Source organism: Acartia tonsa, chromosome 9 (genome assembly GCF_053477335.1).
Source record: "Acartia tonsa isolate MP-2025a chromosome 9, ASM5347733v1, whole genome shotgun sequence".
Taxonomy (NCBI): domain Eukaryota; kingdom Metazoa; phylum Arthropoda; class Copepoda; order Calanoida; family Acartiidae; genus Acartia; species Acartia tonsa.
This window is the reverse complement of record NC_137268.1, coordinates 47,893,388-47,909,852: the sequence shown is the minus strand read 5'-3', so window position 1 is coordinate 47,909,852 and position 16,465 is coordinate 47,893,388. Positions and strand designations below refer to the sequence as shown.

The window sequence follows — 16,465 nt, the reverse complement described above, 5'->3', positions numbered from 1 at the left end:
AATTTTCCATTGTAGCGAAGATAATTTGACATTTTAATGGACCAATGGTAGGCCAGTATTTTTTTATAGGCACCATAAAAAGTTTCTATCGTAATTCCTCATATTACACCCTCAAAATAAAAGCTTGGACGTCCCTTGGGGAGGGAGGGGGATTACAAAATTAATCGGTAAGTCGTTTACCCTTATAAGAAACTATCCTTTAGATCCCTTGATCAATCAGTCAATCCATCCCCGGGTATTAATGGATTAGTCTACGGGCAAATATGTAGATTTCTAATATAGTAGATACAATAAAGGTACAGGTATAGATGTAAAACCCAAACAACTACCTGGTCCAAGTGTTTAGGGACCTTTTTCGTCTGCTAGCAAATTTATCTGCTCTTTTTTAGCGACTTGGCTGTGTTTATATTTAAAATGCTATTAGCTGATGTAGCTCATGCCCCCTCTATTCTTTTACTTTAATGTAAATACTTAAAGCTAAGTTAATTAACTTTATAAGTAGAAGGATAAACATAGCTTATGAAAACAAGATAAACTAATTAAATATTTTTTTATATTTTTTTTCCTTTTTCTAAAAATAAACTTTTAAAATTAAGATACTATTAAAGATACTTAAAACGTAGAATAAAGTATTATACAGTAAAAACAAGGAAAAATGGTAAAAAATGTATTAACAGAAAAGGTTCAGATAAGTTCTAAATGATGACGCTTTTTATAGTGCCTATAAAAAATAACGTAGTACAATACAAATGACCAATGATATGCTAATATACAGATTAATTTACCAATGGCAGACCAGCATTCATTTTAATTATCCAATGGTACGCAAGCATGAAGTCATTTTTTATAGGCACTATTAAAAGCTTCATAAATGTTTAAAATATAAATTGCCAATAAAACACTTAATGTGTAATTCTTAGATTAATTTTTATAAGAATGTCAATTATACGTAACTTACTGCATTGGACGTGCGGACATATCTAGATTATAGAGTAGCAGAAAAAATAGAATGTGTCTGTAACATGTAAATAAGATGTATTTGTGCAAGAAATTGTGTTTCAAATTATGCCTATTCAACTTTATTTGATGTGTCAAATTTCAGATCAACTGAAAATTGATTGACCATTTCTTCTCTAATTTCCGAAGTTGTACGACAGATAACTCAACTATTGCAAAAGCTATTTTCAGCTACTCCGGTCAAAGGGAAAGGCGATATAATGTATAAACGATTTATACATTATACATTCAAAATTTTAATTTTTCAAATTTTGATTTTTTTTTGGAAGTTTGAAGCTTTTTTTTAGCTAGTAGTAAATATTGAGATAGAATAAGGGTGATACGTACAAAATCGGAAACTTGGATTCAGCTGACCAAATTTCAAGCTTTAATCCCAATTTACAAGGGACTTTATTTAAAACTGGAACGATGGCGTCCAATCCAATTCAAAAGCCTAAAAGATTGATAAGCGCAAAGTAGTAGTTTAAAGTGAGAAGGGGGCATTTTCGCTATCACGGCTCCTTTTAGAGCAAGATGTATACAGGTTTTTCGGCCAATGATAAATAATAGTTATTTCTCGCATCGTATTATAAACAGCTTTCCGCACCTCGGGGCTAAAAAAAAACTTAATTTTAATTTTATGATTGTACATATTTATATTCGTAGAAAGCTGGATATAATTCGATGCTTTTATAGTTTTATCGTATGGATGAGAACCGAATTGAATGAATACGAGAAAATATAATTAATATACCCTAGAATCCAAAATTATTAAAAGCAAAACTTTATAAAGAATTTTCCAGTAGTAGATTAATATCCGCCTATTATAACTAGTTCTGATCCATACTGAAAGATCATGTATAGAATCGTATTACAGACAATTTTCCACGAATTTCTAAAAATCATAGAATTAAAACCTGTTTTTAAAACTTATAATTTTTCATTTAATTATTTGAAGAAAGCTGTCTAAAGTAACTATTATTTGTATTTCTTTTCCCCCTGGGTTTTATACCAAGCATAAGCTGTGCATATTATCATAATCCTACCCAGTAAAACTTTATGAGATATTTCAACTTTATAAAAAATGTTTTACAATAATCCTTATACTAAAGTAACAGGATGTTTGTCAGTCTGTGTGTCTGTCTGTCTGTCTGTGTGTACCGAAGGATCTCGCTAACCGTTAAACCGATCGGGTTCTCCTTAACAGGGTAGATTCTCATATGTCCTGGGAAGGTTTTTAACTATTTTGGGGGAGGGTACTACCCCCCTCCCAAAAGAAATGACAAAAAAAATGAAAATTTTCTTAAAATCTGGGAGACTTCAACGTCAAATAAGGTGGTATCGTACATAAAAAATTAACTTTAACAAACAAAAACATTTAAAGTGCCAATAGAGGCCTCTAGGGGCGTAGCCGCTAGTCTAACATAAACCAAATAATCAGGAAGAGAGCGTTTATTACGCTAGTCCCCAAGTTTTAATAATATCATTTTTTCTTCGTTGACTTAACAACTTTGGGGATTTTTATTGAATTTTGGTTGGTTGGCTTATTAAGTGGAGGATCCAAATGAGGTGATTTTGTTTAACATAATTGGGGATGTAAATGAATTCATCGGCAATTTTCTTATCCCTTTAAATCCCTGCCAAATAACATAATTCCATAATTCTAATTCTGAAATTGACAAAATATAATCCCACAAATTGCAAAAAAAAGTTTTAATATTGTAACAAGGGCAATTATTCTAATTAGTAGCGTAAAATAATTAACCAAATGAAAACACAGTGTGTTTTTTTATGAGAACCCTTTTGAAGGCAATTTTACCCCACTTATAGTTATCAGAATTTAATGATTAATGGCTTATTTTCTTCGTTTTGTATAACCATTTATAGAACATCAAAAAAATATTTCAGTTTTTATTAAAAAAGTACAGTAAAATCAAAAATTCAAAACCTAGGTGTCAATCTAAGCGCATCTTTTAATGATTAGTAGTTGAGAAAGATAGTTGTTTTCGATAATATGCAATTTTTTCAGTAAATCACAGAATTTGGACATGTTGTTGGTTATTTTTGGTAGATTTTTTCGTATTTTTTTCACTTCGTTTGCATATAAAGTCAGCTATAAATATTCGCATTTCTTCAAATAAAGTTTGACGATTTTTGGTGTCAGATGGACCATCTATATATATACTATGTATATTAAATGACCCTAATTATAAAGTAACTGTGCTGTAAAACATAATTCTACCCGAATAGTTTTTTCAGACTGGCCTTATTAGGTGAACACATAAATATTTTACTGTTAATGAAAGCCAAATTTACACAGCAGTAAAAAATTCACTCATCCCATTTTATTGAAAAGTATTGGCTTTTATTTGGATAATATATTTATAGCTCATGCAGGGAAATGGATTTATTATTAATTGGATCTTACACCAGATTATCATGTAGGTTAATTACAAAGTGAAACTTACAGCGGGCTAAAATAACGATTCTCCTCTGAACCCCCCTTTATCCCATCCCCTCCTACTGGATGCACGAACTGACCAATAAAATAGCATGTAAGCATGCAACCTAAATTGATTTTTCCCTGTAAAAAAATCCACATATATTCTTCATCCATAGCTGTAGAGATGGTTAGCAGAATTTATGTTTAATCAAAATTATTGCAGATAAATTTTTTTGGAGTAATTTTGAAAGAATTTTTGTCTGCATAATTTGTTTTAATTAGTTTCATTTGATATGTACTCTTTAAATCTATAGTAATACAAGGATAGGTAAATGAATGTTAATTTATATCAAAATATATAAATATCCGCTGTTTTCAGCCATACTAAAAAATCATGTATTGCAACGTATTGGATAAAATTTTCCTTGAAAACATAAAATAAAAATCTTAAAATTATCACAAGTTTTGTTAGCTGGCGCCTTCGTCCCCTCGGGCCATAAAAACGAGAATTAATCCTATATTTTGTCAATTTAATATCCGAGCAAAGATGTATATAATTCGATGCAATAAATTAAAACTTACTTAAAACAAGTGGTTTCGAACGTAGCAACTACGGGTATTATAATGATAAAGAAAATAGCCTAAAATCCCCCTAAAGATATATATGATGCATCGCTGAAAATGTTAACTCAGACCAGCCACTTTCATATCTTTTGCTTCAACAAAAAACCTTACTACTTTACAATATAGATTTCTTATTAGTTGGCTTAACAACTTTTGGGGGACTTTTATTGAATTTTAATTGGTTGGTTCTTTAAATTGAGTGTCTAAACGTTTCGCCACTAATTGTAAAATACAGAAAGGGTAATTTTGTGTGTAATTATTAGGGATGTACATCAATTTATCTGCCATTATCTTATCCCTTTATATCCATGACTACAACCACATTAATTAGAGTACCAGCATGAATAATATTCTTACTCAAACAAAAGTAATTGTTTAGAAAATAATAACTTTTTAAAAGCAAAGTTTTTCTACTTTTTCGTTGATTTAGGCATGTTAGAATTGACCTATCGATTTCAAACTTTGCATTGTGATTCCTGTAATAGTAAGGTACGATTTAGAAAGCATACTAACTCTGTATTCATTACCAGAATGTCAATACGTCCATTCAAACATGTTGTTTTTTTTACTTTTTGAATTATACATTTTTATGTGATCTAATTATACGATTGATTTGATTTTTGGTATACTGATTCCTTGGACAAAAAAGTACAATTTTAGAAGTGAAGCAACTCCTATCATTAAGTCTTAAAAATGTAAGTACTGATTCTGATTCAGTTCTAACACCATACAAGTGTTAATATCCGTTTGTCCGTTTCAGTGCTTCGCTTTTATGGATGTTGTCAGCCTTGTTATATTTAAATTAGAAGCAATTCTATTTTATTTTTTTTCAGATTTGTCAACATAAAAAGCAGTTTACTTTTAAGTAAAGGCATTCTAGAGTAAAAATTTGGGAATTAACATTTTTCTTTTAATTAAGTTATTTTGATAAAATCTTGATATTGAAAAAAGATTCATCAAAATGAATAGTTTTTTTTCTACTTTAAAAATTATTCTCTGTTTAATTTTAGGCATTTTTTGTTTTTGTGGCATCGCGATCGAAGCCCTTTGAAATTTTTTACCTCCTTTAAGTGAATCCTCCCGCCATTTAATTTGTGCTGCTTTAGTGATTTTTAGCTTCTATTTTTGCCGCCGTTGCCGCATTCATCGCCCTTCTCCGCCGCTACTCCACTGTACGTCGCTTTTTAATACATGCTCCCCTCTCCCTTGTTCAGAAATTAAATGGAGGCAAGGGGTGTTGTGTATAGCTACGTACGCAATGTATAGCGGAGTAGCGGCGGAGAAGGGCGATGAATGCGGCAACTGCGGCAAAAGATGGTTATATTTGGCGGAGGCGAACACAAAATGGAGGCGGCAGGATTGTCCAGTCAAGGAAGAGGATAAATCGTAGAGCGGCCGGTTACAATGGAGCAAATATTCTTTAGCGGCGAACACATATTGAGTGGAGGAAAGTGTAGTATATATTGTTATAGCGGCAGTACAAATAGGCGGCGGACAAAATTTTCAAAGGGCTTCGATCGCGATGCCACAAAAACCAAAAATGCCTAAAATTGAACAGAGAATAATAGTTTCAGGTTAGATTTTCAAAAATCCAAAGTTGATTTTTCTGTGGAGAGTCCTTTTAACAAGTAGTTTACCAATAAAATCCCATATTACATGATTTATAGTGAGAAAGAAAAAGTAATAACTGCAGTTCTTTATGTAAAATAATGGGCATTTTAACAACAGTTATACAACATGTGTGCTTTATTACTTGCACATTAAACATTTAGAAATCTTGCAGATAGTAACCTTAATATGTATTCCAATAAACTTATTATCACCAGGGATAGGTATATGTCACTAATTTAAATTCTAATAAATATAATAAAGTTTTGTTAGGAATGTTTTATTATTTTCAATATAAAACATTCCTAAACTTTAAACAGAGGTGGATTCTTAAAAACTTATTGGCTAACTGCCTCACTAAAATTAGTGAGGCTCGCAAAAAAATTTAGTGAAAAATCTTCCAAAATCGTATAAAAATCTACAAAAATTAAATAAAATCATAAATGGGTTATTAACATAAATTTTGTAGATTTTGGGATTTTGGAGGATTTTAGCGAACTTCACTAATTTTAGTGAGGCAGTGGGCCAAAGAGTTTTTTAAGAATCCACCTCAGGAATATTTTCAAAAACTTTTTCGGATAAAGCTAGTAGAATTCCTCCTCTTTAAAGACAAAAGTGAAATACAAATTTTATTTATCATTATTGATTTATAAAGGTTTTTCCAACTCTCTTGAGGAAAACTAAATTTATACGAATGCAAACATGCTTTAGCAATTAGTAAGTCATTGATAATTAAGTGATGTTCATGTTTTGTTTTTTATTTAACTTTATATTTAACAACATCCATAAGAAGCGAAGCGCAAAAAATCCTTGAATGGACAAACGGGCAAAGTGAGTTTTAAAGCAGATGTTAAGTTGTCATAGCAAAAAAAATGAAAGATAATATGCAAATATTCAAAGAAAATCATGAAACTCAAAAAAAATAAAGTTTATTTGTTTTGAAGCATGGCCAACAGACGGGCGGACAAAGCAATGTATAGATTAGATGCGCTTATGTCATAGGTTTATTCACAAAAAGTGTTAGTTGTCTATCTTCAAAATCAGCCAAGAAAATCACATGTCCCACATAGCGTTACTGACTGACTGACAAAGTTAAAATAGAGTAGCTCTGCTACCAATAAGTTATTTACCTGAATTAGTATCTATGATATAAACAACTACAGCAACTATGTTACAGATAAATAGGAACATAACCAACAACCTCCCTGACACACAAAACCAATTAATTTTTTATTCAGAGTAATTACTTTATAATTACATCTTAATTATCTAATTTATTTTTTTATTCTCTATTTTTCTAAAGTAAACACTAAGTAGTAAAAGGTACACCTATATTTATTTTCAGTTGTTTATTAAAATAAATAAAAAAAATAATAGTTACTATCAAAACTAGTATTTATTTCAAAATTTTCATTTTATTATTTGTGAAAAATTGTCAGTAATACGATGTTATACATGATTTTTAAGAAGGGCTTAGAACCGGATCAAATCCATCATATATTAAACGGTTTCAAAGCTATATTGAAACAGGATTGTATTATATCTAATGCTCATTATCTAAATTCTGAACCAAATAAATCTTTTTTTAGTTCATTAAATATAGAAACTTTTATATGTATATATTTTTATTATACTCAGAAAGTTCATGATAATATAAAATCTGTCAAGAACTTAAGATTCTAGATTCAAAAAGAAAAAGCAATTTTTGGTTTATTTATTAAAACAATTGCTTTAATTTCACATTTCAAGTTGTTCATAATATTCAATGTTGTGTCCCAGAATAGAGAAGTGTAACAAATAAAATTTTCTCTTTGTAACAAAGTTTAATACAAATGTGTAACTTTGAAGTGCCTTTTGTGTATTGTATATTGTGTGGTTGGTTTTCCTGTTTGTTGTACCAAAGTTTAAGTACATGCATGTCAACTTTTAAATAATAAATAACTATCATCATTGCATTTTTAATAGTAAAGATGAACATGAAACATATATAGAATTATATTTTAAATGAAAATTTTACTTCTAATCTTATGACTATTTTAGGTTTTGTTTTTCACTAACGCTTAGAAATAATTTTTCTCCCTCAGCTCTGTTAAGTTAAGTTATTAATATTTAATGCAATTTTAGCTTATTAAAGGTCTAGTTTATTGAAAAAAGGTTGAAAACATTCTGTAAAATGTTTTAGCTTATGTAAATACTAAATGGTACCCCTAAAATAGTTATGAAACTTCCCAGGGCCTATGAGATCGAGATCCTTCAGTACAGACAGACAGACAAACAGATAGACATCATGTTTCTTTATTATAAGGATTTTCATTTTGTTATAATAATTCTTTTATGATTCAATATCTGGACAACATGTTTATTTTATGGCAGGTTAAAACTGAGAGAGCCAACAAATTTTGTACAACAGAATGCACTAATGCAGTATATTGTTTATGATAGCCAAAACAAAAGCAGCAAATCTGTGATAACTTATGAAAACTTGGCATCAGTTTCCCATGTCAGTGTTCTTTTGTATACTGTGGCTTAGATCTCAATTTAATAATTTGTTAGATTTGTTTTATGAGTCAAAGAATATCTAGAATTGATCTTGTCTTTTGTTCTATTAATCTTTCTCTGTGACAAATACATTATCCAAAGTGATATGAACCTTGTAAACTAAAGACAAGCACAGCTGTAAACTATTCTCATATTCAGTGTGTTCCAAAAAAAATTCTGAAGTTTTTTTTATATTAATTCTAACTTGTTTTTAAAAAGAGGAAAAGATTTTTAATTATTTTTTTCACAAATTTAAAACAGGCCCTTTTAAGTCAAAGTGTCAAAAAGTGCTTGCTTAAAGTAGTTAAAAAAGATATCAAAAACAATGAATCATATTTAAAGATGTGTTTTTACATTAAACAATGACCCACAAACATTTTTCAATAATCTATGCAATATAGGTATCAAAATCTTTGATGTTTTTTATGGGTCATACTGCATATAGCATGTATATGTAAACTATACCAGTTAAAACCAGAAAATAAGTCAATATATTCATGAATCTCAACTATAAGGATTGAATACAACAATGTATATTGTGACTTTTATACAGTATCAAGATTTATGTACATTATACATACAAATCAATTCTTTGCACTGTTACCATATATTTATATTCCTGCTATAATACTGTATCTTGATTATTTGAAAATTCATAAAAATTCCAAAAATGTTATATTCTAACTGATTAATTCTATCTTAACAATTAGAATACACAAATCTTTTTTTATCAAATTTAATGTTTTATTTTAAATTTGTATTTTTAGCTAGAGGAATATCAAATTTCCCAATTATAATCTAAAAAAGTTTACTTTTCTTTCAAAATACATAATTCTAATTTTACAAATTAGGTTTCAAAAAGATGTTAATTTGAATTGTAAATTAGGAACATCCATTTATAATATCATTGATTCAGATGGATGTAAAGCATTTATTTCAATTTGAAATAATTTTGAGCAAGATAATACAATATATGTATACTAGCGGCTACGCCCCTAGAAGCCTCTAGGGGCAATTAAGTCGAACTCATCCCATTTTAAATTTGAGTTTTAAAAGAGTAAAACACAATTTTTTAGGGGGGAGGGGGTTTAGACACCCTCCCTAAAAATAGTTTAAAACCTTTCCAGGGCCAATAAGAAGCTTCACTGTAAAGGAGACCAATATCAGTTCAGCGATTAGCAGGATCCTACGGGACAGACAAAAACGCTTACTACTTTATATAATGGGATATAATAATAATTGTAAATATATATATTTGTCTGGATGAATATAATCTAATTCATAAGAAAAGATTTACTGCTGTCTGCTAACATTTAATAGTGTCTATATCAATATAGCAGATATTGTTATATTCATAGAAAATAATATTCAGAGTCTACAGGCTTTATTGGTCTGTAGATCTCTCTAAAAGTTCCCCAAAATATTATTTTTTTGAAGATTTCCTCACTACAATGTCTTGGTAAAACATAATTTCTGACTTCCAAGGGTTCCAATAGTTTTCTGAACTTATAGATGTAATTTTACATTTGTATTGGGCATTTGAAATTCTGTATAATATGTTTAATGAAACAATCTTTTTACATTTAAATTTTCTCTTAATCTAAAATTTAAAACTAGGGAGAACTTATTTGAACCATAATATTCTTTATTACAATCAAAATTCCACAAAATGCAACCTTTGCTTGACAGAAAGCTTTGAAATCATGAAAACCTTTAAATCAGACATACAAACTTTAAACACGTACCAGAAATGAAATCTTCAGCAAGTGTCCACACAGAGATAAATATCTCCTTTTAAAGTACATGACGTGAACCATATGAAATGCAATATTTTTTTATATTGCGTGTAATAATATTGATAATATAAAAAATTGTTATTGCCTCTTATTGATAAAATATAATCTATCTTTTCTCTTTAAAATTACCTTTAAACAACTCCCTCTTTTCATATCAAAATGCAAATCCCCCCCAGCCCTCTCAGGATATAGCTTGTAAAAATCCTTGTTGGTGGTAGAATTTTTGAAAAATATTTCTTACTTATTAGTTAGTCTCTTTAAAGGATTCAAAATGCAAAGACATATATTTTTTAACCCATTTTATGCATCTTGGAAATGATGATCCTTTTAGAATTGTAAAAAAAGTTGTGTTTATAATATTCTTTATTTTCTTGTACTTTTATTTGTGTGTTTTAGAGAATCTTATTTTTATGAATTTAAATTTACATTTTAAGTTTATATTCCAAGACTATATTATTTACATTTGTATGTCTGTTATTCACAGTTTTTAGGGTTATGTGTGAAATGAAATGTGGAAAATAAATGTTGGAATTATGAATATTTGTGCCAAACTTTATGAAGCAGCCAGAGATGGATTCTTAAAAGCTTTATTGGCTCATTGGCTCACTAAAATCAGTGAGGCTCGCTAGAAGTTTTTGTGAAAAATCCTCCTAAATCGCATATAAAATCTACAAAAGTTAATTAAAATCATATAAGAGTTATTAACATAAGATTATGTTTCATTTTGTAGATTTTTTATGCGATTTTAGAGGATTTTTCACAAATAAAATTTGGCGAGCCTCACTGATTTTAGTGAGCCAGTGAGCCAAAAAGTTTATTAAGAATCCACCTCAGTATTACAATTTAGCTGAGCAGTGTTATGTTCTGGAGATATGCTGAAAGGAAATTTCTTTATTTATGCTTACATAAATTATTTTGAATGAGTTTTGCTTCTTGAATTTATTCTTAGGTTTTTCTTGCTTAACCTATTAGTGCCGAGCGCCACTTTTATGGGCCAATCGAGCTAAAAGTTTCAGGGAAGCTTTATAATGGTCAAAAGGAATTCGTATTTTTTTGTTTTGCTCTAGTGGCGTGCACAGGAAAGTTGCAAAAATGGAAATGCCGAACCGGGCTTATATAGGGCGTAAAAAAACGATAAAAAATCATATAAAAAATAATAATTTAAATAAAACGAATTCACAAATAGATGTACTTGTCAATAAACTTTAGATTTAATGAAAAAAATCAGCAACTTTACTATAAAAACAAAAAAGTTAGATGGGGTATTTTGAATTTTCATGATTTTCAAACTTTGTTGATCTATACCGGCAAACGGAAGTAAGCAAAACTACCTGCTCCAGGGGGAAATGAAAGCCAAGGTAGTAGAGGGGGGATTCATACTGAGAATGATGCAATTATGAAGCCGAAAACCGTTTTTTTTACATTTTCTGGAACCGGGTTTTAAAACCCGGTTCGGCACTAATGGGTTAAGTTTTACTTACATTTTTCAAATACCATTATTTTTCTTCAATAATTATAAACATTCAAAATACAGATAAATAGTTTAAAGGAAATTGTTTTCTTTGTTCTTATAATATTTATCATACTAATAACTAATGATTATGTTAATGTTGAATATTTTGCAACAAATACTCAACACCACCCTCAGGCGTTTTTCAGTCCTTGGATACTTGTATTATCTTGTGTTAAACCTATAGTATTCATTGTTTATAAAATAGTTTATTTAATGAATAAAGGTACTAAGAAAGAGAGGTAATGTCTGATTGAGCCAATAAATGAATCGCATCGGAGCATACATGAAATTTCATTGGTTGAATTAAACTGAAGTTTTCTAGTTTTTTCATTAGAGTTAATTAGAGCTGTTCTTTCAACTTTTACTCGAATCAAGTCCATCACATGAAGTACTGCCTTCATATTGTGGTTTCACATCTATGTTTTATCTGTGCATTAATAATTAATATGCTTCATCTATTGCAATCGTTGTAAAATAATAAAAATCCCTTTATGAATTTAAGTTAATAAAATCATATTTTTTTCTTGAGTTTCTATTAAAAAAAAAAAAATAATATCTCGGACTTCAAATATACATGATTTATAATCTTCTAATTCGTAATTCGTATCTATAATAAATATTTAAAATACATAAATTCATAGTTTGTTTCATGTTTACCTCAAAATAAATTAGACAAAAATAAAATAACAACAAATAGCAATACAACAGTACGTTCGTTACGTTTTCAACAGGAACTAGCGTTGTACTGTGTATACACTGTACACATATGGGAAAGGGAAAGGGCATATTTTTTTCATTTTGTTCATATAAAGAGTCAGCTGTAAATAGTCGCATTTCTTAAGATAAAGCTTTTCTCACGTAAATAATATTGTGTTAAAATTTATTTTCTAGTATAGTGTAAAGCATATTACAAATCCTTTAATAATTTATCTATGAATTGTTGAATTCCTTAATATAAAGTTAGCTTTCTAGAAATTATATACTCGAAAAATTTTAAAGTTTTTTGTCAGCTGGAGGAGTTCCTTTGTCAGATTTACGAAAAAGGGGTTCACACTATAATTCTTCTCTCCTATTTCTATTATTTCATGCAATGTAATTGTGGTAGTCGGACAGACAGACTGTCACTTCCTAGAGCACGCTATGCTCCGGGACTGCCGATAACACCCAGACGTTTAATCCCCTCCTTATCACATTTCTAGCCAACCCATTCTTCCATTGTTTGACCGTCAGAGAAAGCGATCAAAGTTATCACCCGCCGATATGGGGAGGGAGTTGCCCCTCCCCCCTGCATATTCCAGTAACCTACCCTTTTCCAGGGGACGTCTACCTTTCCCCCTACCGGGGCCTACCCATCTGCTATTCACCTGGCTGTAGCCCCCCATCTTCTCCACACCCATTTTCTACCTAACCCACTATTGTAATCTGTTTGTATATAAAGCCATTAATTTGTTGTGTATATCCAGTTCAAATAAAACATTCAAACTGTAACTACTTGTAGTTCTTTATTGATAGAATCCTTAAGGCTAGGGGCTCTTTTGGGCGGACTCGCTCAGTAGGGTTGAACCGCTTCACCCTACCACATAATTACCATTTATGAATGTTGAATATTAAATGTATATGTTGTTTTATCCCAATAAATATTTGAATTTAATTTGAATTTGAATATTTACTATAATGACATTGTTTTAACTTGTATTATAGATAATATTCTATTTATCTTTTTTATAAACTTCTCAATCTATAATAAAAAGTAAAATTATGTCTGTCTGTCCGTCCGTCTGCCTTTCTGTCCGTCCGTCTGTCCCTTCAGATCTCAGTACCCACTGAACCGATTGGATTCAACTCTACTGGTTCTGTGGTGGTTTTAGGCTATTTTCGGGGGGGAGGGACACCCCAACCCCATAATTTTTTTAAAATTGTTTTTTATAAATTCGCTCTTTATTTGTGAAAATTAAATTTGGTGACCCATTTTTGCAATTTTTTCAGTTGGGTAGGTAATAGAAGATGCAATGATTCCCATACTCGCATCATTTTTTAGGCACGCACATATTTTTTTTAATTACCTCTTGGGGCAAATCCACTAGAGGCTAGGGGCGAAGCCGCTAGTTTTATATTTAGTATTAAATTTTAGTATATTAACTTGACTTTAGATTGATGTAAGTTGCCTTTAATAACAATTTAATGATTAAAATGTAATTGGTTTCCTGTTGTAGTTTGTCCTGAGATGAGGCCTGCAGCCCATTCCTCGATCTCCTCACGGAAGGAACCTACAAAATTAATATCCTCAAATAAGATTTTCATTTTTTTATTTGATGCAAAGTTTACTTTAACAATGAAAATTTTAAGAATAGTTTCAAAATGAATAAGAAATATACAAAAAACTTCAATTTATTTTGAATAAGTTATGTGAGGCTAGATATTCAGTTTAGTTAAAAATTCTATAGATATAAGCATAGGCGTACAAAAGGGGGCTCGGGTATGTTCACCCCCTAAAATTAAAGATGGTTGGATGTCTACTCCACTACACCCCTCCATAAACCCCATTGACAATTGTCTACACCCCCCCCCCCCTGATAAACCCTCTCAGTACCATGGGGGTGTAAAGTAAAAAGTCACACCCACACTGAATTTAAGTGGATGTGAAAAAAATTAACAGTTAAAAAACGCTTTTTGGATCTTTGACCCCCCCACCCCTAGCAAAACCCTGTGCACGTTCCTTGACATATATAATGTGAAAACATTAATAATATACCCAGAAAATAAAACTAACTCTACAAGAAAAATTCAAATGTTACCATTCCAAAAAAATTCTGGATTTAATCCCCAAAAAAATAATATAGAGCTGTTACTGTAAAAATATATTTTTAAATTTTGCATTCAAATATGTTAATTTGTGGATAGTGTAAAAATGGTACTATATAGGGATATTGGAAAAAGTAGCCTCCGGACAAAGTAGCCTTCAGAACAAAGTATCCTCATTCCTCAGGACATTTACTTAAGAAAAGTACCCTCCTAAGGAAAGTGTTAATAAAGGTCATGGCCGCAGCTCTCGGCCCCCTGGCCTGCCTAGCCGCGGGCGCTTGGTCCCCTAGCAGCCTAAACTAACCTAACCTGAACATTGTAAAAACAATATTAAGAATTGTAAAACAAAAAAATTGTAAATTGTAAAAACAATATAAAAAAATCATAAAAATCTACCAACCATTTTTTTAAAAATCCACGAAATTCTAAACCACCTATATATGTTTCTTAGGATGCTACTTTTCTTAAGTAAATGTCCTGAGGCTACTTTGTCCTAGAGGCTACTTTGTCCGGAGGCTGCTTTGTCCGAGGCTACTTTGTCCAAGATCCTACTATACTAGTTATAGAGGAGATTCTCTACTATAACAAACAATACTTTTCTATAGAGTAGCTTCTCTACTACAACAAACAATACTTTTCTATAGAGTAGCTTTTCTACTATAACAAACAATACTTTTCTATAGAGTAGCTTCTCTACTACAACAAACAATACTTTTCTATAGAGTAGCTTCTCTACTACAACAAACAATACTTTTCTATAGAGTAGCTTCTCTACCACAACAAACAATACTTTTCTATAGAGTAGCTTCTCTACTACTACAACAAACAATACTTTTCTATAGAGTAGCTTCTCTACTACAACAAACAATACTTTTCTATAGAGTAGCTTTTCTACTATAACAAACAATACTTTTCTATAGAGTAGCTTCTCTACTACAACAAACAATACTTTTCTATAGAGTAGCTTCTCTACTACTACAACAAACAATACTTTTCTATAGAGTAGCTTCTCTACTACTACAACAAACAATACTTTTCTATAGAGTAGCTTCTCTACCACTACAACAAACAATACTTTTCTATAGAGTAGCTTTTCTACTACAACAACAAACAATACTTTTCTATAGAGTAGCTTCTCTACTACTACAACAAACAATACTTTTCTATAGAGTAGCTTCTCTAAAACAAACATTACTTACTGGTTTCAAGTTGGACCTTCGGAATAGATTTCTCTCTCTACACAAGTTCAAAACATAATTTTATATAATATGTCCACTAAGATATTTTTTAAAGCTCTGGACAAAGCTGAAACTTAAATGTAAGAGATCATAAAAAGTATTTTGTATAGGGAAAATTGTCAAAAAATTTATATAAATTATTGTGGAAGAGTTTTTATCCAGAGAGAGAGGGGAAAGTGAGCTGTTATTTACACTAGTCCCCAAAGTTTTATGATATTGTTTTCTTATTCATTGGCATATCAACTATGGGGTAGTTAGTGAATTTTGATTTGCTGGTTTATTAAGTTGAGTGTTCAAACGTTTCAACCACTAATTCTAATTTACAGAAGGGGATTTTGTGTTTTATTATTTGATTTGTACATCAATTTATTGGCCATTGTCTTATCCCTGGTTTCTTTCCCTGTTAGAACTGAAGGCTTGTATTTACATGAAGTTCAATTCTGCCTATAAGGGCATAGCTAATGCTGTTTTAAAAAGTTGTGATTATGTCAATAATTGTTTACAGTACTATAAACCTATAACTACCAGTTCAAAGAGGAATTTCAGCTCATTAACAGTTTTATTAATGGATATAGGTTATATGTGAATATACATTGACAGAGGAAAAATTGTCGTCAATTTAGCTTCCTAATATGATCCTTCTTATTGGTCAGTTCGTCCATTTAGTAATGCGGATGGAATGGAATTAAGGCAGTGGATGAATGGGATCGTTATCTTAGGCAGCTTCGAGCCTCACTTTATTAGAGTAAGTTAAAATCTGGTGCAACAATAATATATCGACTGCTCTAGTCCATCCCAAGGATGTCATGATTTAAATTCAAACTAGCCCTTATCATTTACATTGAATTAGGACACCTGGCAAAATCAGATGAAATATGCATCTTTATAGTGGAGCTCATATTTCCAT

The 16,465-nt window shown here is 30.5% G+C and overlaps 1 protein-coding gene across 4 annotated transcripts in view; it reads right to left on the bottom strand.

Annotated features, from left to right (window-relative positions):
* Positions 1-16,465, bottom strand: part of LOC145329104 (calcium-activated potassium channel slowpoke-like) — a 282,479-nt gene that overhangs the window by 149,382 nt on the left and 116,632 nt on the right. For all 4 annotated transcript variants that reach the window (XM_080173138.1, XM_080173139.1, XM_080173140.1 and 1 more), the window contains exons 6-8: positions 15,520-15,556; positions 13,726-13,785; positions 6,802-6,879 (exon numbers count right to left, since the gene is read on the bottom strand). In XM_080173138.1, the coding sequence (XP_080029264.1) occupies positions 6,802-6,879; positions 13,726-13,785; positions 15,520-15,556 (175 nt within the window). The remainder of the gene's footprint in view (positions 1-6,801; positions 6,880-13,725; positions 13,786-15,519; positions 15,557-16,465) is intronic.